We start from the raw sequence: 22953 nt of genomic DNA, 5'->3' as shown, positions 1-22953 counted from the left end.
GATGGCTCACGCCTGTCACCCCAGCACTCTGGGAGGCCGAAACAGGAGGATAACAAGCTCGAGTCCAGCCTGGGCACCCAGCGATTTAGCAAGACCCTGTTTCAAAATAAAAAAGGGCTGGGATGGAGCTCAGTGCAAAGGCTTTGGGTTCAATCTCCAGTACAAAAACAGAAAGTCTAAATTGAAGATGGGTGACGCTCCCACAACTTCAGAGATTTTCCCGGCTCCCTCAGCCCGGGTCCTTAACACCCAGCGACTTGGGGGATCCAGCCTCTCCGCAGCCCGGCCACCTGTCCGCGCTCACAAACTCAGCCCCGCCCCCAGGCGCACGCACGCGCGCACCAGGGCTACGAGAGCGCGAGCGAGCGAGTGCGCACGCTCCCAACACCTCCTCCAGCCACTCTCTGCCCGTTTCTTTTTGGGGAGGCTGGCTCCACGCCTGCGCACCCGCTGCATCTGAGGGGCGGGGCCCGTCGCGGCTTGCGGCGTTCGTTCGCTCTCGCGAGAGTCCGGCGCGCGATCTCCTGCTGTCCCCTCTTCTCCTTCGGCCTCCCGGCAGCGTCAGCGGCCCTTTTACCTCGGCCCCGGCACGCTAGGTGCCCCCCCCTCCCCCCGTCCTGGTCTGCCGGCCCGCCCGTCCCTGGCCTCCTCGGCGCCGCCCTAGGCCGCGGCCCCAGCCCCGGGCTCGCGTCGGCTCCGCCCGCTCGCGGCCCGCCCCCTATGGGCCCCGGCTAGAGGCGCCACCGCCGCCGGCCCGCGGAGCCCCGATGCTGGCCCGGAGAAAGCCGGTGCTGCCGGCGCTCACCATCAACCCCGCCGTCGCCGAGGGCCCGTCCCCCACCAGCGAGGGCGCCTCAGAGTGAGTGGCGGGCGGGCGCGACCCTCGGGGACTGGGGCCAGGGTCGGGGGTGGCCTGAGCGAGGAGATCCGAGTGACAGGGATTGCTGGGAGGAGACAGGGGAGGGGGTGCTGAGTAGGAAGGGGGCCCTTGCAGGGAGAAATGGGTGAGATCCCAAAGCAGCGAGATTAGGGTGATGGGGTCCTTGGGAGGAGAGGTCCGGGTGCTGCAGGCCTCTGCAGGGAGAGTCAGGGCCCGGTCCCTGAGCCGGGAAATGAGGGGTCCCAGAGGAGGGCACTACAGGGAGAAGACAGGCTGTGGGGTCCCTGAGTAGGGAAATCAGGGTGATCTGGGGATGCAGGAGAGGAGATGACAGGGTGAGGGGGTCCCTGAGTGATGAGGTGGAGGCGGTGGGGGTTCTGGGAGTAGAGAAGGGGATGGTGGGGGTTCTGAGAAATGTATTAGGATCTGGGCTCCTCCGGGGGGAAGAATAGGATGAAGGGTCCCTGAGTGATGAGATGGAGACAGGGTTCGGGATCCCCTGGGAAGAGAGGATGAGGTGAAGGGATAACTGAATAATGAGATCAGAGCAGGGAGGCCCCTGTAGGAAAAGATGGGTGCAAGGGGCCCCTCCTGAATTGCTAAAGGGGGTTGGGTGGTCCCACAATAGTAAAATGAGGGTGAGGGAAGTGTCTGAGAGGACAGGAGGGGGTGAGTGGTCCCCAGTGAGTGACTTGGGCTGAGAGGTCCTGCAGTAGCAAAATCGGGGTGGTGGGTATGTCTGAGTGGACAGGACCAGGTCAGGGTTCCTGAGTAATGAGATCAGCGTCCGGAGATCCCTGCAGGGAAAAGAGGGGTGAGGGGGGTCCAGATGGGTAAGGGAGATACCTGTAGGGAAAAAGATGGGTGAGGAGTATCCTAGGTAGTGAAATGGTAGTAAACAGGGGTCCCTGAGGGTTAGGGGGAGCTGGGTCATGCCACAGTGATATCTAACCAGCCCGCCACACTGGCCAGGGTGTTTGTGGAGTGTCTCCATGAGAACATGTTTGGTGATCTTAACCACTCAACCCAGATGAGGTAGGGACTCTTGATACATGTGTATGTGAGTAAACAGCATCACAGTCAGACATGGGGCCATGTTCAGCAGGTGTGTCCTACACCTGTAATCACAGCACACTGGGAGGCTGAGGCAGGAGGATCACAAGTTCAAACACAGCCTGGGCAATTTGAGATTGCATCTCAAAATAAAGATAAAACTAGGGGTTGTAGCTCAGACCTATAATCCCAGCTCTGATGAGGCTGAGGTAGGAGGATCGCTGTAAGTTAGAGGCCAATTTGGGCTATATGGTAAGTTTGAGGCCTCCTGGGCTACATAGCTAGACCCTATCTCAAAAAACAAACAAGAAGAATTAAAAATAGGCTGGGGCTCAGTACAAAGGCCCTGGGTTCAATCTCTAGTACTGCAAAATAAATTTTAAAAATTCACTTCCCGACTGTGTAAGAAATGAGCTCCTCTTGCCCAAGATTTTCTTTTGCATGGTTCCTGATATCTGTCCCTACAAGAGTTCCCTCTGCAGAGGAACCAGCCTGGGGACTCTGGTTGTTTTTATTTATACATAGAGGGCTCCAGTTGAGTCTCCATCATGTTGAAGGTGGATTAACCAGCTGGCTTCGGACGAATCATTGATGTCACATCAGCGCTGCCTCATCAGCCCTGCAGTGAATAATGCATTCTTTCATTCACTCATACTCATTCCTCCGTCCCTCTCTTGTACCTGTCAGTATCTTGGCATTGCAACATCCGGGTCTTTGTTGAATAGGTGTGTGCCACAGGCACTTGCTCAGGCTCCTGGCCCTGGCTCAGGGTCTTCCTGGTATGTGACCTCTGGCAAAGTACTTAGACCCTGCAGGCCTGCTCTTCCTATCTGGGCTGTGACCCTGTAAGACTACCTCCCCAGGTGATAGAGTGCAGCGAGATGCCCCCCACCCAAAAGGGGTGCCTGCCAGCCAGCTCATTGTAGCACCAGCTCTGGTGACTTCACCAGGCAGCTGGTTATGTCTGCTCTGGTCTGTGTGTCCCTTGGCTCAGGACTCTTAAGTGGATGATGGTGGAGCTTTGGGACTGGAAGCATCCTGTCAGAACACCCTCCCTCCTGCCCTGCCCTGCTGGCATCTCCTCAAGGGCAGCAAACCTTGGTGACCAGGACCCCTGGAGGCACCTGTTCTCCTGTAGAGACCTGAACTTAGATCTGCTGCTGTGTGCTCCATAGCCTGAGTGCAGTCAGCCCTTCCTGTGTGAAGAGGCAGCCATGGCCAAGTTCAAGAGGATGGGAAGCATGCTGTGACAATTCTGGATTTCAGACTTAGTACAAAAAAATTAAAATCAGCAAGCATTAATGTTTTTATATCAATTGCACATTGAAATTTATTTGTGTGCGGTACTGGGGATGGAATCCAGGGCCTTTGCACTGAGTTACACCCCCAGCCCTTTTTTTATTTTTTATTTAGAGACAGGGTCTTACTAAGTTGCCCAGGCTAGCCTTGACCTTGCGAACTTCCTGGCTCAGCCTCCCAGACCGCTGGGATGACTAGCGTGCACAAGCACATCTGGCTCTGTTTGGGCTCGAGAACTGCGTCCCTATTGTTCTACACATACCTTTAATAGTAGTGTGAAAGGACATGGCAGGAGCATGCTGGTTGTACTTAATGCTCCGAAATCATCTACACTGTTTAAGTTCTTCCCCCCTCAGCCTTCCCTCCAGTGCCCACCTTTTAGTTCATGTTCCTGTACGGGTGGTGCAGTTTGTTTTCTACACTTGCTTCTGGTTCTTTTCTCTGAAGCCACTGCAGATACTCACTCCCCATCCCGGGTGAAGACAGGCCGAAAGTTCAAGCCCAGCCAGGGCAACTCAGTGCCTCAGCGAGACCCTGCCTCAGAATAAAAAGTGAAAAGGATTCGGGGTAGAGTACTTTCCTGCTAGCTAGTAAGCTGTTGAGTGTAGGAATCAGGTCCCTGTCCCTTCCATCCTCTCAGGGCCTGGCACAGAGCCACTGTGTGGAGGTCCCAGCTGGGTGGAGTCACCTTGGGGTCTGAGAGGTCCCTGCTGACCCTGGTCCCTGGGCTACCTGCAGGGCGAACCTAGTGGACCTGCAAAAGAAGTTGGAGGAGCTGGAACTAGATGAGCAGCAGAAGAAGCGGCTTGAGGCTTTCCTCACCCAGAAGGCCAAGGTCGGTGAGCTCAAGGACGATGACTTCGAACGGATCTCAGAGCTGGGAGCTGGCAATGGCGGTGTGGTCACCAAGGTCCAGCACAGACCGTCAGGCCTCATCATGGCTCGGAAGGTGAGCAGAGATGTGTGTAGGGCCACAGGCCACCCACCCATGCTCTGTGCTGGGTGTGTGGTAAGGACAGGTGCATGGGAAACAGGAAAGAGGTTCAAGAAGCGGCCAGGTCTCCTGTCCCACTGGCTGGTCCAAGGATCCTTAGACCCCAGAAAAAGCCATTTCCAGCTTCTCAGTGAGGACTTCCTGAGAGATGGAGTCAGTAGGTTGTGTGTGCTGGGGGAATGGAACCCAGGGCCTCATTAGGAAGCGCTCACCGCTGAGCCACACGCCCAGCCTGAAAGAGACAGGAGTTGGCTCACAAGATCATGGTGTCTGGTGGGTGTGCACTGTGTAGGCCATGCTGGCAGACTGGAGCCCCAAGGAATAGCTTATGTTTCCGCTGGAGTCCCAAGGCCTCGCTCTTTTCTTGTGACCTTCGCCTGCTTAGATGAGGCCCACCACATCACAGAGTCACCTGCGTTAACCCGAGTCTTCTGATTTAAGTGTTCATCACATCTGAGAAGACCTTTTTTTCTTTTCTTTTTTTTTTTTGGTGGCACTGGGGATTGAACTCAGGACCTTGCTCCTGCAAGGCAGGTACAGTGCCACTGAGCTAAATCCCTGGCCCACTGAGATCTTCTTGTCAGGCAGGGTGGTGCACACCTATGATGTCAGCACCCTGGGAGGCTGAGGCAGGAGAACTGCAAGTTTGAGCCCACCCTGGGCAACTTAGCAACTTAATGAGAAAGACCTTACAGGGACTATCTAGGTATCTAGCATGGGGTTTGAGCAAACATGGCCCCATGGCCCAGTCTGTGACAGTCACCTGTCTGTGGCATTCGCACACCCTGACACTACCCACCCGCCTGCCTGCCTGCCCACACTGGCTCCGGGCCAGCCTCTCTACTCTGTGATGGAGAAGAATCCCAGGAGGGCTAGGGAGTTGACACAAAGAGAGTGTGATCCTTTGGAGACAGTGGCTCCTAAACATAAGCGCGAGGACTTTGCATTGACCAACTGCCCAGCTCCAGTGTGATCCTGGGCCACAGCCCATCACCCTGCAGTCCCCGTGGGCTGCACAGGCCTCAGTGTCCCTTGAGCTCTGTCCTGCTCCCCATGGGTCTCTGTGGGGATTTAATTCTGTAGATGTTTTTTCCAGCCTCTAGAGCACTCCCGACCACACCCCCAAATCCATAGCCCAGCACTTTTTATTTCTGCCCCTTCCATGTGGGCAGTCTTTGCCCAGCTGGTGCAGCCTGGGAAGTCTTGGGCCTGCCCTGCCCTGCGCGCCAATCTGGACTCACAGGGCGTCAGGGACCCTGAGGACAGCGCCAGTCAGTATGCACACTGGGGCCCGATCAGGTGGTCAAGGGGTCTTTTGGGTGGACCCTGATGTGCAGGGAGGTGGGTGGCCTGTGTCTCCCACCCAGCAGTGCGGGGGAGAGGCACAAGGATGTGGGAACCAGAGCTCCAGATGCAGCGTGGAGCAGGAGTGGGGGAGCGTGGACCCACCAGACCAGCGTCCACTTGGATTGAGAAGATTATTCTGGGCTGTGTGACCTGCTTACCAAGCCCAGCAGATCAACAAAGCTCAAGGAAACTGCACTTGAATTTTCCTTGTCTGTAAATGTTCCTGCTCTCTGCTGTGGCCTTTGGTCCTTTCCTGTGTACTCCTGTGAGCTGAAGGAGCCAAATTCCTGCATCCCTTGAGGCAGGAGAGATCAGCAAAGACCTTAGTGTGTATCTGTTTTGCACTTGGGCTTCTTTCAGTCCCTTTGTCCCCAAGGAGGCCTGGTTCTCCAGCCATGACCCCCTAATCCTGTGCTCGTCTGCCCAGGTCCAGAATGCCAGTCACACAGCACGCTCAGGGGCACTAACTGCTACCCCCCTTTTGCAAAGGACAGCCCCGTACCACAGCAGATGCTGGCTCCTCATGTTTTCTCCTTTAAATCTAGATCATAGCTGGCCACGGTGCCTCATGCCTGTTTTCCCAGCGCACTAGGAGGCTGAGGCAGGAAGATTGCAAGTTCATACACAGCCTGGGCAACTTAGTGACTTAGCGAGACCTGTCTCAAAATAAAAAATTTAAAAAGGGTTGGGGATATACCTCCATGTGAAGGCCCTGGACTCAGTCCTCAGTACAGGAGGACAAAAATGCAGTTCCACTATATGGGTCAGAAACCCAAGGCCCAGTTGAGTCAGGGTCTGGAATGGGTGCAGACTCTCTAGGACCCTTGACCTGGACCCCGACGCAGTGACAGCTCTCAGGGCCAAGCATCCAGAATCCATTGCACTGCAGTTCTCAGCCTATCTCCTTGCTGGCTTCCTGCATCGGGCCACACAGGGTGGTCCCCAGATTGTATTACTGCGCCCACTGTGGACAGGCATCAAGTCAGGGAGAGTGGGAAGTTTCCAGCCCAGAGAGGAGGCTCCTGTACAGGCCCTGGTGGCCGCCACTTGCCATTTTTGATAACTATGAATGTTTGCAAATACGGTGCCAGTCACACTTCTGGCATCCAGATCCCAGCTCCCGAGCTGTGGGTCTGCGACCTGTGATTTAGGATGTGGCTGTGATCATGCCAGACCCAGCCTGGGGTAGGGGGAGCATCTGGCCTGCTCCCTCCCTCCTGTGGCTTGCTGTGACCAGGAAAGTCCTTTTCCCCCTTTTAGAGTTTGTACCCGGAAGGGCCAGGGTGCAGCAATATGAGCTTTTTTTAAGTACCAGAGATTGAATGAACCCAGGGCCTTTGCACCGAGCTATCTCTCCAGCCCTTTTTAGGTTTTTGGTTTTTTTTGGGGGGGGGGCTACCAGGGATCGAACTTGGGACCTTGTGCTTTTGAGGCAGGAGGCGGAACCACTGAGCTAAATCCCCGGCCCCCTTTTTATGTTTTGAGACAAGGTCTTATAAAGCCTCATGTGCTCTCTGAGTCCTCACACTGTTTAGTCTCTGGCTTCTTTCACATTCCTGGTCAGAGCTAGGCTGGGACTATAGTGGCCCCTGGTCAGATGGGGCCACCAGACCCTGAGACACAGCCACTGCCATCAAGGCATGCGGGTAAGCAGAGCACACCCAAGGTCCACAGGTTAATGTGAAAGAGTCTCTTTGATATTTTTACACTGATCTCACGTCTAAACAGTAGTTCTAAAGTGGGACATGGCCAGGTACAGTGGTGCACACCTGTAATCCTAGCACTTGGGAGGTTGAGGCAGGAGGATCACTGCATGTTAGAGGGACTACATAATGATTTCAGCAAACCCTATCAGAAATAATAATAATAATAATAATAATGTTCAAGGCCAGCCCAGGCAACTTAGGGAGTCCCTGTCTCAAATTTTTAAAATAAAATGAAAAACGGGCCAGGGATTTAGCTCAGTGGTTCTGCCACCTGCTTCACAAGCACAAGGTCCCGAGTACGATCCTTGGTACCAAAACAAAAAACAAACAAACAAAAAAACAGTCTTTAAAATAAAAAGGGCTTGGGCCAGGGATTTAGCTCAGTGGTTCTGGCGCCTACCTCGCAAGCTGAGGACCCGAGTTTGATCCTCGGTACCAAAAAAAAAAAAATAATAATAAATAAAAAGGGCTAGAGTGGCCAGGTTGATGCTGAATGCCTGTAATCCCAGCTGCCTGGGAGGCTGAAGGAGGAAGATTACAAGTTCCAACCCAGTGTAGGCAATTTGGTGATGTATGGAGATCTTGTCACAAAATACAAAGAGCTTGCTTTGTGTTAAGTTACTGTGAAAATTTTATTGTCTTTATTTTTACCAAAGATTTCCCATAGTTTAAAGCAATAAAATATAAAAATGAAAGGCCGGGGATTTAGCTCAGTGGTTCTGCCACCTGCCTCGAAAGCTCAAGGATCCAAGTTCGATCCCCGGTACCAAAAAAAAAAAAAAAAAATATATATATATATATATATATATATATATATATATGAAAAAAAAATACAAAAAGGGCTTGCCAGGTGTGGTGCCACACGCTTGTAATTCCAGTACTTGGGAAGCTGAGGCAGGAGGATTGCAAATTTGAGGTCAGCCTGGACTACATAGTACTCTCTACTGTGGCCTTTGATTTCTTCCTGTGTACTCCTGTGAGCCAGAGGAGCCAAATCCCTGCATAGTGAGTTCAAGACCAGCTTGAATTACAAATAGAGACCCTGTCTGAAAAAAACAAAAACAAAATACAAAGCCCTGGAGATGTAGCTCAGTGCAAAGGCCCTGGATTCCATCCCCAGCACTGCCAAAAATAAGGAAAAAAAAAAAAGTAGTAATTCTTTGATATATTGGGTTCAGTAAAATACAGGGATAGAATCCCATGGTTGGGACCAGAAGTTTTTCCAGTTTGGGTGTCTTGTTTGTTTTGTTTGAAACAGTCTCACTATGTAGTCCAGGCTAGCCTCGAACTCACTGTGATCTTCCTGCTCAGCCTCTTGAGTGCTAGGATAACAGGCATGTGCCACCGTGCCCTACCAGGATACTTTTTTGGAGTTTAGAATATTTGCATAGCTTTTGTAACTTTAGCTTTCCTAATCCATTCTTTCTTTCTTCTTTTTTTTTTTTTCCTCAGTACTGGGAATCAAACTCAGGACCTTGAACTTGCCAGGCAGTTATGTCCCCAGCTCCCATCTTTCCTAATCCAGAATGCTCCAAAATCCTAAACTGCTTGAGTGTCACATCAGTGCTCAGAGGTGACTGGGGATGTGGTCAGCGTCTCCAGGCATGTGCAAGACTATGGGTTCCACCAGCTACCACCACCAAGTGCTGCAAAACAAAGTTTTAGGTTTTCAGATTAGAAATGCCCAACCTATGGGTGAAATGAAATCACTCCTCTTGGTGGGGTTTTTGTTTGTTTTTGTTTTTGTTTTGAGACAGGGTCTTACTAAGTAGTTTAGGCTGGCCTTGAACTTGCAGCAATCTTCCTGCCTCAGCCTACCGAGTGCTGGGATTATAGATGCACGCCACTCTTAGATGATTTTTATTTACTCACTTATATTAGAGAACCTTCCCTCTGATCTACTCTTCTAGCCCTTTTTATTTTTTTGCGCCAGGGGAATTTAGCTCAGTGGCACCTCACCTGCCTCGAAAGCACAAGGTCCTAAATTCCATCCCCAGTACCAAAAATAATAATAGTAAATGAGACCTTTTTTTTGTACTGGGGATCGAACTCAAGACCTTGAGCTTTGTTTTGTTTTGTTTTTTGAGTCAGGGTCTTGCTATGCATTTCAGGCTGACCTTGAATTCACTATGTAGCCAAGACTAGCCTCAAACTTCTCAGTCTCCTGAGTGCTGGGATTACAGGCGTGCACCACTGTGCCCAGCTCAGCCCTTTTTATATATTTTGAGTCAGAGTCTTGCTAAGTTGTCCAGGCTGCACTCAGCCTGCCTCAGCCTCCCAGAGTGCTGGGATTACAGGCACGTGCCACCACAATGGCCTTTTTTAAGGGGTTTATAATTAAATGCTGGGCTTGCACTGTATCTCCTTGGACATTGCTGCCCTGGACTGTCCACACTGCCCACCCACCGGCCAGCTTTTTGCAGCCCCTTGAGCCTGTGGAGCGCTCTCCTGGTGCCCTTTTGAATGTTCAGCATGTGCCAATCACAAACCAAAGCCATGAGGATCTGACTGGGGAAGGGCAGGGAGGTCCCGGCGCTCCCTGGACACCCCTTGTCACAGACACGCTCAGCCTCTCTGCCCCCAAATGCTGCACCAGCCCCTGGTGCCCTCTGACAGGCAGCTCTTTGTCCCTCACCTCGTCCCTTTGGTGACTCCTAAGGGCGGTGTCCTTGTAGAGCTGCCCCCAGTGTCACCTTTGTGCTGCCGTCCGGCACCGAGGTGATGTGTGCCCTCGTGGTGTTTGACCCAGTTTGCTCTGCTGCAGAGCACACGCCCCCTCAGTTGCTCTCTCTCAGACCTGACTGCAGGTGTCTGAGCAGTGGGTGAACGCTGTAGACACCGCCCCCCGCCTCACCTCCCCGGCAGAGGAGGGGAGTCTGCCACAGCTGGCGCCCCTGAGCCTCACCTGGCCCAGGTCCTCCCCACAGTGCCAGGGTTCTCCTTCCCTTGGGCTTGGTGGCTGGGGGTGGCTTGTGGCGTTTTTATCCCATCTTTTCTGAGTCTCCAGGGGCTCCTTTGGCTTCCTACATTTGGAAGGGTGGTAAGTTTGATGGCAGTTCTCTGTCCACGTGGGCTCCAGTGGAGCGGCAGTTAGAAGCCTCTGGAGGGACCCTGAGGCCAGGTCTCAGTCTGGAGGAAAGGAGGCCGGCCTGCCTTTGTCTGTGGCATCTGAGGCAGCTGGGTTTGACAGCTTGTTGAGATATAACTCACAGACTGCCCAGTGGACCACTTTTTTTTTTTTTTTTTTTTTTTTTTTGTACCAGGCATTGAACTCGGGACCTTGAGCTTGCGAGGCAGGCAGCGGAACCACTGAGCTAAATCCCCGCCCCTAGTGGACCACTTTTAACGTATATAGCTCTTGGAGTTTTGTTTTGTTTCAGTACCAGCGATGGATCCAAGGCCCTCGCACTGAGCTATATTCTGAGGTCTTTTTTTACTTTTTATTTTGGGATAGGGTTTGTTAGGTTTCTGTGTTGCCCAGGCTGGGCTCAAATGTGCAGTCCTCCTGCCTCAGCCTCTGAATACTGGGATTACAGGAGTGAACCATCACATCCAGCTCAAAGGCTTTTCTTTTTTAGGATATTTACAGTATTGTGTATCTATTACCACAGTCAATTTTAGAACATTTCCACCAACCCAGAAGGAAGCCCTGTTTGTCTCCATGAACAGTCACCCATCTCCTTCACAGCTCCAGCACCCCCGAGTCCACTTCCTGTTTCTGGAGTTGCCTGTCCTGGGCGTTTCCTGTCCATGGAGCCCCTGCTGTGTCCTCTTGTGTCTGGTGTCTCTCACTGAGCACAGTATCCTCAAGGTCCATCCACAGCCTTCTTTTCCTGGCCGAGTGATGGTCCATCATCCACCTGTTTTTAGAATGTGGATTGTCCCCTTTTGCTGTCATGGAGGGTGACATCATGGGCCTTGATGGCAGAGGTTTGGTTGGGCACACACCTGGAAGTGGCCTTACCAGCAGCTGGGTTGGTCCTGATTGGCCTTGTGAAGACCAACAGCCACCCACCTTGCCCTCTGTTTCATGGCACCCCTGAGCGCCCCAGCCTCCTTGCCATTGCAGCTCATCCACCTGGAGATCAAGCCAGCCATCCGCAACCAGATCATCCGAGAGCTGCAGGTGCTGCACGAGTGCAACTCACCCTACATTGTGGGCTTTTACGGGGCCTTCTACAGCGACGGGGAGATCAGCATCTGCATGGAGCACATGGTGAGGGGCAGGGCCGCTGGGTGAGGGTGGGGCAGGTACCTTGCAGCCTAGAGACCAGGCCTCGACGGGACTCAGGACTCAGGACGAGTGTGCCTGGGACGGTAAAGCTGCTGCTGTTCCCTCCAAGGGAAGTGGGCACCTCAGGAGCTGTTTAGACAGCCTGCCTGGGTGGGGTCTCAGGCTTGGGTGGGGGTGCAGACACCTGTCTTTCTGCACCCCTGGTGGCTATGAAGCCTCGAACTGGGTGGGATCGAGTGCACCAAAAGCAGAAGTGGTCAGCGACCACTGCCCAGAGGAAGTGCCGCCCCCCGCCACACATGCAGACCGTGGCAGCAGGTAGCAGCCATGCCGCCAGCTCTCCTTGCAAAACCAGGATGCGGTAGCTGTCGGCTAGGGTCAGGTCACAGTTCCACGTGAAGCCCTCGGTGACGGCTTTGTGAGGAAGGCAGGAAATGAGTTTGAGCAAGAGCCCCTCTTAGCTGTGGGGCCCCAGCCTCCACCCTGACTCCCTGGGGATGGGGTGTCTGCACAGTCCTCGGGTCTCGGAGGGCCAAAGGCAGAGGGAGGGGAGAGGGCTCTGGGGGTTGCAGTGCCTGCTCCCTGAGGCCTTCTTCCCTGCAGGAGAGGAGAACTTTACATCCTGCCCCCCACCTTGTGTGCCAGCCAATGTCGCCACCACTGTGGAGCCACAGGCCCCTCTCAGGACCTGTGGACTTCTGCTTCATGGTGATGCCCGGCATTTGGGACAGGAAGCCATATGTACAGTGTGCACGTGGGCCAGGTGTGCTGGGGCATGTCCTCATCCCAGCACTCTGGGAGGCTGAGGCAGGAGAGTCATAAGTTTGAACCCAGCCTCTTAGTGAGATCCTGTCTTAAACTAAATAAATAAATAAAAAGGGCTGGGGATGCTGCTCAACTTGCCTGACATGCTCAAGGCCCTAGTTTCCATCCTCAGACTGAATGAATGAATGAACGAGCAAATAATTTTTTAAAGAGGGGCATGCTCTGCACACCCCTGCTTCCTACTGTTAGGATTTGTGATTATTACAAAGCACAGAGGCTGCTGATCTCGAAGCACTGGCGAGGGTTGGCGTGTGAGGCCAGGCCAATCTGGAGGGATCCCTTTGCCCTTCTCGATCCCAAGCTTTTTCCTCACTGGGGGGAACCAGGGGGGGCTAAGCCCGCCTCGTGACCTCAGGCCCAGGCCCCATGGCTTCCTGTGTGGCCTGAGGTTGGTGTTAGTGTCCATCAGGCTGTGGTCAGGGTGGGCTAGGCCTCAGGTGGTGCCCAGCACCTGCAGAGTGTTAAACAGGTGACAACCCTGGTCTTGCTGCTGTCCCCAGTGCCCCGTGTGGGTTTGTCACCCCCAGCTCTTCTCCACCTTTCCCAGCGTGTGCCACCTGCTTGTTAGCACCTATCATGCTCCCTTTTCTGTTGCTGGGATGGAAGACCACAGGCAGCTGACTTACACTGGAGAAGGATTATGCGGTGTCCAGTTCTGGGAGCCAGGAGGCCAGGAGTGTGGCAAGGTGTCTGCCAGCTTCCAGGAGGGCTTCAAGGCTCATCATGACACTGGACAGTGGGAGGCGGGAGCTGGGCTCCTGCAGAAGTGAGGGCATGGGGCACGGCTTGCTCTGTAATCAGGGCTTTCCCTGGCCCAGTCTCTCCCACCTCCGCTTGGCACTGCTCCATTAGAGACCCACTTCCACAGTTTTATAGGGGACAAGCTACCCCCAGGCCATAGCAATACTCCTAATCTTTTTGTTGTTGTTGTTACCAGGGATTGAACTCAGGACCTTGTGCTCTCCAGGCAGGCACGGTGCTACTGAGCTACATCCCCGGCCCCCTTTTTTGGTTAGTTTTGAGACAGAGTCTCGCTGTGTAGTCCAGGCCGGCCTGAAACTCATGGTATCCTCCTACTTCAGCCCCCTGATTGTTGGGATTACAGGCATGCACCACCACACCCAACTAGACTGTCCCTAATTTAAGAGGAGGTTCCACCTCTGTCCCAGCAAAGCCCATGTGTATATTGTCTCTCATTTCCAGTTTCTAGAGTTCAACTCCAGCCTACTAGAAAAAGCTCCTAATTATAAAGGGCCTTCTCATTAAAAATAATAATACCTACAGTTAGTATTTATAATAGTACTTATTGATTGATATAACTAATCACAATACAATATGTTACATACACTTAGGCGAGGCTCAAACTTGTGATCCTCCTGCCTCAGCCTCAGCTTTTTTTTTTTCCTTGGTACCAGGGATCAAACTCAGGACCTTGAACTTTCGAGGCAGGCATGGTGCCACTAAGCTAAATCCCCGGCCCCTGCACTGCTTTTAAACTTGTGGCAGCAGTCTGTTGTGGCAGGAGGGTCTGGTGGAGCAGAAACATTCCCCTCATGGCCAGGAAGCAAGAGAGGAAGAGAAGGGGCCAGGGTCCCACTGTCCCCCACAAGGGGTGACCTGAAGATCACCCACTAGGCCCCACTTCCTAGGAGACCAGCCTCCAGCACGTGGCCTTGGGGACCCCCAGGTCTAAACTGTGGCATCATGGGCAGTCAGGACTTGATACAGGAACTCACCCCACCCTGCCAGCACCTCTTGGCGACTGGAGCTTAGGAACAGCAGGGCTGGTTGGGTCCCTGTGGAAAACCTCAGGCTGACCCCAGCAGGCAGTGAGATGACAGGAGCACATGCAGGTGGCCACCCACATACTGAGCACACAGAGGCCCCACACAGCATTTCTTGGGTCTGGTCTGGTCTGTGGAGGAAGTGTTCCCTCCTATGCAGGGAGGCATGGGAGGACACAGCCACCTCTTGCTATCGAGTGAAACCAGCCTGTGTGCTGAGAACACCCCCAAAGCACATTACTAAGTGTGCAAGGCCAGTGGGGAAATGTGAGCACACACTGATGTGAGCCCATTTGTGTATTTGTCTTGACTCTTGATGGGCGTGGTGGTACACACTTGTAATCCCACCATTCTGTGAGTCTGAGGCAGGAGGATCACTGAGAGCTCGAGGCCAGCCTGGGCAGTCAACTGACTTATTGAGACCTTGTCTCAAAGTAAATTTAAGAGAGAAAGAAACAGAGGGAGAGTTAGGGATGTAGTTCAGTGCAGAGGCTTTGGGTTTAACCCACAGAACCACGAGAGAGACAGAGAGAGGTTGAGGAAGGGAGGAATTGTACTCTCGCACTGCCTGCTGAGTAGCAGTACAATTTGAAGAGCATTTGAAACACACAGAGCAAAGTGCCTGGTCACACAGTGAGATTCAGGGTCACAGAGCCCTGGTTGCCAAATCTCTGATGTCACATCCTGCCCTGTGACTCAGGCCGACCGCTCATCCTGCTGCCCTCAGGGTATTTTAGCTGTAGGTCAGGGTCTCACCAGGGCTGTCCTGCCCCCAGGGGACACTGGGCCCTGTCTGGGGACACGTGTAGCTGTCAGGAGCTCCTGGTGTGGGGTGGTGGAGGCCTGGGGCACTGCTCAGCACCCTCAGTGCCCTGGGCACCCACCCTTAGCCCCTTGGCCAGGGAGAAGCCTGTGACCCTCAGGAGAGTCCCAACCCGGTGTCACCTCCCAGTGCATGTCCTCCATCTCTTCTTCCATTCTTCCAGCTGACATTTGTTGCAACTCTGGGAACAGTTTCGAATGAGAGAAGGTGTGTCAGAGAGCAGTTTTAAAGTAAAACCAAGGTTTTTAAAAAATTCTAAGGTTGTTAGAAACAAAGAACAAGCTGGGTGTGGTACGGCACTGAGATACTGAGGCAGGAGGATCACTGTGATTTCAAGGCCATCCTGGGCTACATGTCCTGTGTCAGAAAACACAAAAACAAACAAAAAACCAAAGGCAGTAATCCTGGCTAAGGCAGGAGAATCAAGAGTTCAAGCCCAGTCTGGGCAAGGTAGTAACTTAGCAAGACTCTGTCTCAAAAGAAAAGGAAAAATCAAAAGGCTGGGGCTGTAGCTCAGTGGCAAGGCCCTGGGTTCTGTCCACAGCCCCGACAGGGCACTCCCTGCTCACCCGGCTCGACTGGCTCCCTGGAAGCATGGCTGGCTTGGTTCCTCCCCGGCTCCCCAGCCTAGGCCACACCCACAGTCCATTTGCCCATGTGACTGTCACCTTCCACCCAGAGCTGCTTGGCAGGGTCACCTGTGGGTTCCAGGGGCCTCAGAGCTTCCTTGGGCCGGAGAGGGGACACAGGTCCCTTTCCTGGCTCTTTTCCCCAACTGAAGTGAAATGTCCCAGGAAGCCAGGATGCTGTGGAGTCCCAGGGAAGTGCTGTGGGGACAGTTCCAGCTCCCCAACTTCACCTCCTGGATTCTGGTTTTCTGTCTGTGGAGCACAGAGGCGGCAGGCGTCTGGCCCGCAGCCAAAGGTGCCCACGTCACCTCCTTATGTCCTGGGGCTGGCCCTGCAGGTGGTCGGGCAGGTGACATGTGGCTTTGGTTCCCAGGGAGACTGCCAGCCAGCCCATGCCAGACACTTTGTATCTGTCTCCTTGTTCAACAGGTGGATTTGGGGTCACACCCCAGGTTTTGAGGGGCACTGACCAGGTGGTGATCTGCGGGATGCTGGCACGGTGGCGAGTGGGCATGTGGGAAATAGGGAGGGGCCTCCGTGCCCCTGTATCCAGTCCTCACCTTTGTGGGCACTGTTCTGCAGGGCCCTTGGGCATCAGGCCGGTGTCTTATCCCCTTGATGGGAGTAGGGGCCTTGGGAGGATGGGAAGCCACACTGGACGTGGCCGCTGCCTCCCAGCCCAGTGACTCTGCAGCTGGTTTGCAGGACGTGGGAACTGGGCCGAGGAGCCAGGTCTTGGCTTGGGTCCTGACCCTGGCAGTCCCTCTTTCCTTTACAGAGTGCACAGGTCCACAGGTGCTCTGGGCCTATCCCTTCTCTGTGTCCTCAGGTGGCCTTTGCCAAGGCTGTGGGTGAACCTGGCCTGGCTTGCGCAGCCTGTAGCAGAATGGCCACCTCACCCCAGCCCAGGGCAGCACCTCATGACTGTACCTACCACCTGGCTTCCCTCTGGGGATGCTGCCCACCCATCCCTCCCCACTCCCATCACAGCAGCATCTCCCTGTGCCTCCCAGGACGGCGGCTCCCTGGACCAGGTGCTGAAAGAAGCCAAGCGGATCCCTGAAGAAATCCTGGGGAAAGTCAGCATTGCGGTGAGTCTCCCAGGCTTGCCCTGTGCATTGAGCCTGGGCCTCCGCTCCAGGCCAGTCCTGCACTCCCTGCCCAAGTCCAAAGGCTTTCTACTTTCTGTGTGTTTGGGTGGTACTGGGCATTGAACCCAGGGCCTTTGAACTGAGCTACATGCTCAGCCTTTTTATTTAGTGCCTGATTGAGACAGGGTCTCTTTAAGTTGCCCAGGCTGGGCTCCAACTTGCGATTCTCCTGCCTTAGCCTCCCAAAGTGCTGGAATGCCAGGTATGCACTCAGCCTCTCCTCTGTCACACGGAGGCCCTGATCATGCAGGGCTGCCATGGGGTTATGTGAGGACCAGGCAGCTCGTTTACTCACGGCCAGGGGTGGCCTGTCACTTGGCTGTGTCCTGGCCTCAGCCAGGCCCAGATGCTATGGCCACTTGGGTCTGCTGGGGTCCAACAGGGTGGGAGCCCCACTTCGCCACCCGTCACCCTCCCCTTGGCCCACAGGTACTCCGGGGCCTGGCATACCTCCGGGAGAAGCACCAGATCATGCACCGAGGTAAGGAGTCCCCACAAGCCCAGCCCAGTGGCCAGGTGGTGCTGGGCAGGCCGCCTTCAACCCCGATCACCTGTCCCCAGACGTGAAGCCCTCCAACATCCTGGTCAACTCTCGAGGGGAGATCAAGCTGTGTGACTTTGGGGTGAGCGGGCAGCTCATCGACTCCATGGCCAACTCCTTCGTGGGGACTCGGTCCTACATGTCTGTGAGTCCTCACCCACAGCCAGCAGCCGCCTTCCCTGCATGCTGTTCTCTGCATCCATCAGGCTTCCCCTCTGTGCACTTCTTTCACCTCAAGTCCCTTGGGGAGGTGCCATCCATCCAGGGTTCATTTCCAAACAGACCTCAGGGCCTGGGTGTTGTGGGAAATGATGGGGAGCTGGGACCCTGCAGGTGGCTCACGGGAGGAGGTGCTGGGTGGCCACAGAAAGGAGGCATCCTTGGCCTTCCATGGGAGGTCACCCTCTGCCAAAAGTGCTATGTACATGGGCTTTTTTTTGGACTAGACATTGAACCCAAGGCCTTTGCACTGAGCTCCATCCTCAGCCCTTTTTCTTTATTTTGAGACAGGGTCTCGCTAAATCAGTAAGTTTCTCAGGCTACACCAAGAGTTGCAATCCTCCTGCCTCAGCCTCCCAGAGTGCTGAGATTATAGGTGTGTGCCACCAGCTGGGCTGCGCATGGACTTTTTTTTTTTTTTTTTTTTTGAGACAGGCTCTCCCTATATAGTTCAAGCTGGCCTTGAACTCGCTATGTAGCCCAGGTTGGCCTCAAACTCACAGTGATCCTCCTAGCTCAGCCTCAGTGCTGGGATGACAGGTGTGTGCCACCATGCTCAGCGATGGGCTTCTAAAGAGCCACTTCAGTGCCAGCCTGGAGCCTCATCCCAAGGTCATGTCCCCAAAAGTGCTGCGGGCGGGGATGTGGCTTTGCTGTCCTCCATCTCTTTAGTCTGTAGCCATGGAAAGAGGGCGGCTGGATCCAGAGCAGGGCCAGCGGGCTCCCTGGCCCTCAGGCTGCAGCTGCCAACCCTCCCCAGCCCTGCCCTGTCTCTCCCGACAGCCGGAGCGGCTACAGGGCACACACTACTCGGTGCAGTCGGACATCTGGAGCATGGGGCTGTCCCTGGTGGAGCTGTCCATCGGCAGGTACCCCATCCCCCCACCCGACACCAAGGAGCTGGAGGCCATCTTCGGCCGGCCAATGCTTGACAGCGCTGAAGGACAGCCCCAGAGCATCTCACCACGGCCCCGGCCCCCTGGACGCCCCATCAGCGGTAGGCCCCAGACATCCGGTCCGTCAGGGTGGGCGGGCTGTGACCCTGCAGGCAGGAACACTGTGCAGGATGGAAAGATGGCAGCTGCCTCCTCTGGCCCTGCTCAGCGCCCGCCACCTGTCCCCTGGGACCGTGGCAGCCTGGTCAGCAGTCCTCAGATGGTCAGGGGTTTCTGGGGACAGAGCTGGAGGCCCTGAGCACCCAGACCTGGTGTGGCCAGCACGTCCACACCTGTTGTGCCCAGCTGGAGGGATCTGGACTGTGGCTGCTCTCCCACTCGCTGACTGACCGGCTGGCTTTTCCAGCATTTATCATGAAAACGGTTAAAAGGAGGCCAGGGTGTGGCTCAGTGCTGAGTACTTACTGGCCAGTGGGAAGCTCCAGGTTCCATCTCCAGCACCACAACAGAAAAAAAAAGGGAGCCAGGAGTGGTGGCACACGCCTGTAATCTCAGCACTGGGGAGACTGAGGCAGGAGGATCGCCAAGAGTTTGAGGCCAGCTTGGGCTCCATAGTGAGACCTTGTCTCAAACAAACAAAAAAAAGGAAGCAGAGAAGACATTCAAACATACAGGAAAATAATTGTCCACGGAGCACCCCCCCTGCTACCTTCAATGGTGGACATGTGGCTGTTTGGGCCCCACCTTCCAGGGAGCCCCGCACTCCAAAATTTACTAAGCAGGACCTTGGGGGCTGCTGGAGTTCGGCCCCATGCAAAAACTTAACCTGGAGGGGAGCAGCCCTCACTCAGAGCAGCCAGCCCAGTCTCATCCCATCTCCAGAGACGCTCATGCCACTCACTTCACCACACTGGGAGCCTGCAGGGAGCTCTCGGAAGGTGGAGCGGCTCCTGGGGTCCTGAGAGATCATTTTCTTTTTTTCTTTTGTTTCCAGTACTGGGGATTGAACCCAGGGCCTTTGCATGGAGTGACATCCCCAACCCTTTTTTATTTTTAGTTTTGAGTTGCCCAATGGCTGCCTCCAACTTGCAGTCTTCCTGCCTCAGTCTCCCATAGTGCTGGATTTGAGGTGTACACTACTGTGCCCGGGCTGTGGTGACTGTGACAGTCTGGGCCAGCCCGTTTCTTTCTTGTCCTGAAGTGAGGACAGACCCTTCAGGTGTCTCAGCCTCACCCCAGGGGAGAGGTGCCAGCTCCTCATCCTTGGCTGGTCCCAGCCCCTCCCTGCCGCACTCCCAGATGGTGCCTAGCTCCGTCTTTGGGGAGGCCAGCTTTGTGGGGGTGTCTGGGCCACCCCACAGTGGCACCTTCCCCAGCCAGCATGCCTGAGTCAGGACGGGCAGGAGATGAAGTCCAGCTGCCAAACCCTGACCCGGCCAGCTGGGTCTCGGACAGGGGTCAGCCACCCCCATTCTAAGGTGGCTTCTGGGCTCTGTGCTGTCACCAGCAGCAGCTCTGTGCAAGGTCACTCTGCTGTCCTTGCTTGCAGCCAGCCCCCTCCCCCGCCCAGCCTGGGGCACCATGGTGCAGGGGGATAACTCTGGAACTGCCCGGAAGCGGCGCCAGGCCAAGTGTTTGACTTCTCGAAAATGTTCCTGCTTGTTTGGGCTCTTTTTTTTTTTCATTTTCAGGGCTGAGGATTGAACTCAGGGCCTTTCCCTGAGCTACATTCCCAGTCCTTTTTTATTTTTTATTTTGAGACAGGGTCTGAGTTGCCCAAGCTGGACTCAAACTTGCAACCCTCCTGCCTCAGCCTCCCAGAGTGCTGGGAAGACAGGCATGCACACCACCACACCTGGCTCTTTTGTTTGGTTGGTGATTCATGGAGGGGCTGGCTTAGCAGAGAAGTCGCTCCCTGGAGATGAAGTCAGTCCCAAGGGCCAGGCCGGGGGACTCTGTCACTAGTAGAGGCCTCTATAGGGACAGTAGCACCTGGTATACTCAGACCTCCCACCACCACAGGAGTGGGGCTGTCATCTGTCCACCTCACCCCCTTTTCTGTCCCCTTTTGTGCAGGTCATGGGATGGACAGCCGGCCCGCCATGGCCATCTTCGAGCTGCTAGACTACATCGTGAATGAGGTGCGTGCCCAGTGCTTGATCTTGAGATCCTCCTGCCTCACCCTCCCAGGTGTTGAGACAGGCTTCCAAGGGATTTGTTAAAATGAAGAGGAACCCAGTTTTCGCACCACAGCCATCTCCCAGGGAGACACATGTGCCGGTGCCCAAACACTGTATGTGGGAGCCAGGCCACGCCCAAGTTCTGCCCCTACCGGCTCTCAGTCAGGGACTCCCTGGTCTCGTGTTCTGTAGGTCCCCTGCTGCTCACCCTCCAAGCCCCGCCAAGGGTGCAGCTGGCTATCCCCTTGCACAGACAGCACACAATGTGAAGAGGGGACCCAGGCCTAGGCTGATCACTTCTCTGTGGCCACCCCTCCCTGGGAGCTGGGGAGAGCCAGGACAGCTTGGGGCTTGGCCCTGGCTGGAGACGAGGTGGCGACAGAGCAGGGTGGGGAGAGGTGAGGACACAGGTCTCCTGCACCTGGCAGTGATGCCAAGGCTCAGCAGGCACGTCCTCCTAGGGAGGCCACGGGGCCTCGCCCGAGTGGTAGGGCTGGCCCTGCACCACAGTAGCCACCTGTCCAACGGCCCCCGCCCTGGGACATGTGACCAGGCCAGCCCAAAGCCGGCGGCCCCTCCATACAGTTCCAGTCGTCTGCTGCCCTGGGAGACTGCGGCACAGACTTGAAGCCCCAAAGGGATTGTCCCCTGCACAGGGTGGCCGGGAGGGGCCAGGTGCCCAGGCCCACATGGCTGACCGCCTACTACTCTCCCTACAGCCACCGCCCAAGCTGCCCCATGGCGTGTTCAGCCTGGACTTCCAGGAGTTTGTAAATAAATGGTAAGGTATACACCCCAGCCACCCACTCAGACCCGAATGCAGCGGCAGGAGTCCCGGGTGGTCCACGGCAGACCCCCTGCAAACCAGATTTCAGGCCCTGTGTGACCCAAAGGCCCCCGGCGGCTCCTAATCCCTGCTTCTAATGGCTGCAGTCCCAATGCTGCCAAGCCAGCAGGTTTTGAGGGAGCCTCCCTCGAAGGACCCAGTGGGATCTGTAGCAGGGCTTTGTGCACACATGCAGGGTCCGAGGGTGGCACCCATCAGGCACTCTTGGGTGGGGAAGGGCACCACAGGCCCTTTGCACAACTGTCTAGCAGCGCAGTAAACATCCCTGTCTCTGTGTAGATTTTTTCTGTCATTTTTCTTTTTTTCTTGCTGTACTCAGGATTGAATCTAGGGCCTTTGCACTTAGCTAGATCGCAGCCCTTTGTATTTTGAGACAAGGTCTCATTAAGTAGCCCAGGCATGGCTTGAATCTGCAATCCTCCTGCCTCAGCCTTCCAAGTGTTGGAATTACTGACATGGGCCACCACACCTGGCCACAGTGCATCTCTATGGCTGAAGAGCCTTTGGCCCTGAGCTGATTTGAGCTGCAAAACTGCTGAAAGTTCTGCTTTTTTGAAGGATAAAGTTCCATTTTGATGCTGGACGCCAAGCATGGGTTTTATTAGGAATTGAGCTGTGGTAGCTGCAGCACTAGTGATGGGCAGCGGGGTTTCCTGCCTTCTCCCTTCCTCAGACCCTCCAGGCCCTCCCCAGGGCAGCGAGGGACCCATTGTCTGTCCAGGCAAGGCCAGGTGCCAGAGCCTTCCGATGGGCCTGGCGCTGGCCTGTGTGGCACCCCTGACTGTCTTTGTCCTCATCCCCAGCCTCATTAAGAACCCAGCGGAGCGCGCGGACCTGAAGATGCTCATGGTAAGAGCTCGGGAGCCTCCAGCCGTCCTGGGAGAGGGACCCCTGCTCCGGTGCCGTCACCAGAGGAGCCCAGAGCTGGCCCTCTGCCTGGCAGCTCTTCCTTTCCCTCGTCCCCTCGGCAGCCCTCCCTTCCTCCCTCGCAGAACCACACCTTCATCAAGCGCTCCGAGGTGGAAGAGGTGGACTTCGCCGGCTGGCTGTGCAGAACCCTGCGCCTCAACCAGCCCAGCACACCGACGCGCACTGCTGTGTGACAGCGCCTGCCTCATCCCGCCAGCCACCTCTCCTGGCATCTGGGCCGCCGTGCTCTGGCCCAGCCAGGACAGGCCTGTGCTTCTTGCCCTCCACCCCAAGAGCCTTGGTGTCTGTGTCCCCAGGGGAGGGGTGATGCGTGCCTGCTGTCATCGGGGTCATCGGGACCCTGCTTCCTTAGGTCTAAACACAATGAAACAAAATGGGAAGAAACCGCACATCACGCCCACTCTGGTTCTTTGTCGCCTTTGTTTCCCTGACTCAGCCTCAGGGTTGCAAGCAGCTGGCTGGGGCTGGGGAGCCGGAGGGGACCAGCACAAGGGACAGGGCTGGCGGGGGCCCGAGACTCCGGCCTGGTCTCCATGGAGAGTGCTCTGCCACCTGCACACCCGCCCATGGGGAGGAGCCCGGTCCCCTGCTGCCTCACTGTCCCAGGGGACCCCA

At 55.3% G+C, this 22953-nt stretch overlaps 1 protein-coding gene across 4 annotated transcripts; it reads left to right on the top strand.

Moving 5' to 3' along the window:
* Positions 1-505: 505 nt before the first annotated feature.
* Positions 506-22727, top strand: Map2k2 (mitogen-activated protein kinase kinase 2). Of its 4 annotated transcripts, none has more exons than XM_004865770.4 (11): positions 506-859; positions 3971-4181; positions 11349-11495; positions 16588-16665; positions 17155-17206; positions 17287-17411; positions 18269-18482; positions 20458-20522; positions 21281-21342; positions 22212-22257; positions 22401-22727. In XM_004865770.4, exons 1-11 carry the CDS (start codon positions 768-770, stop codon positions 22509-22511), a joined length of 1203 nt encoding a protein of 400 aa, XP_004865827.2. In that variant the 5' UTR covers positions 506-767; the 3' UTR covers positions 22512-22727. The 4 variants fall into 4 exon arrangements, with proteins under 4 accessions (XP_004865827.2, XP_004865826.2, XP_087057847.1 ...); XM_004865769.4 differs by having other exon boundaries at positions 519-859; positions 22380-22727; XM_087201721.1 differs by having other exon boundaries at positions 547-859; positions 17287-17348.
* The last annotated feature ends 226 nt before the right edge of the window (positions 22728-22953 follow it).

This window comes from Heterocephalus glaber, unplaced genomic scaffold (genome assembly GCF_053883595.1).
Source record: "Heterocephalus glaber isolate CG9 unplaced genomic scaffold, H.glaber_assembly_v1.0 deba00001760, whole genome shotgun sequence".
NCBI lineage: Eukaryota > Metazoa > Chordata > Mammalia > Rodentia > Bathyergidae > Heterocephalus > Heterocephalus glaber.
The sequence above is the reverse complement of the archived record's forward strand: the minus strand, read 5'-3'. Positions and strand labels throughout refer to the sequence as shown.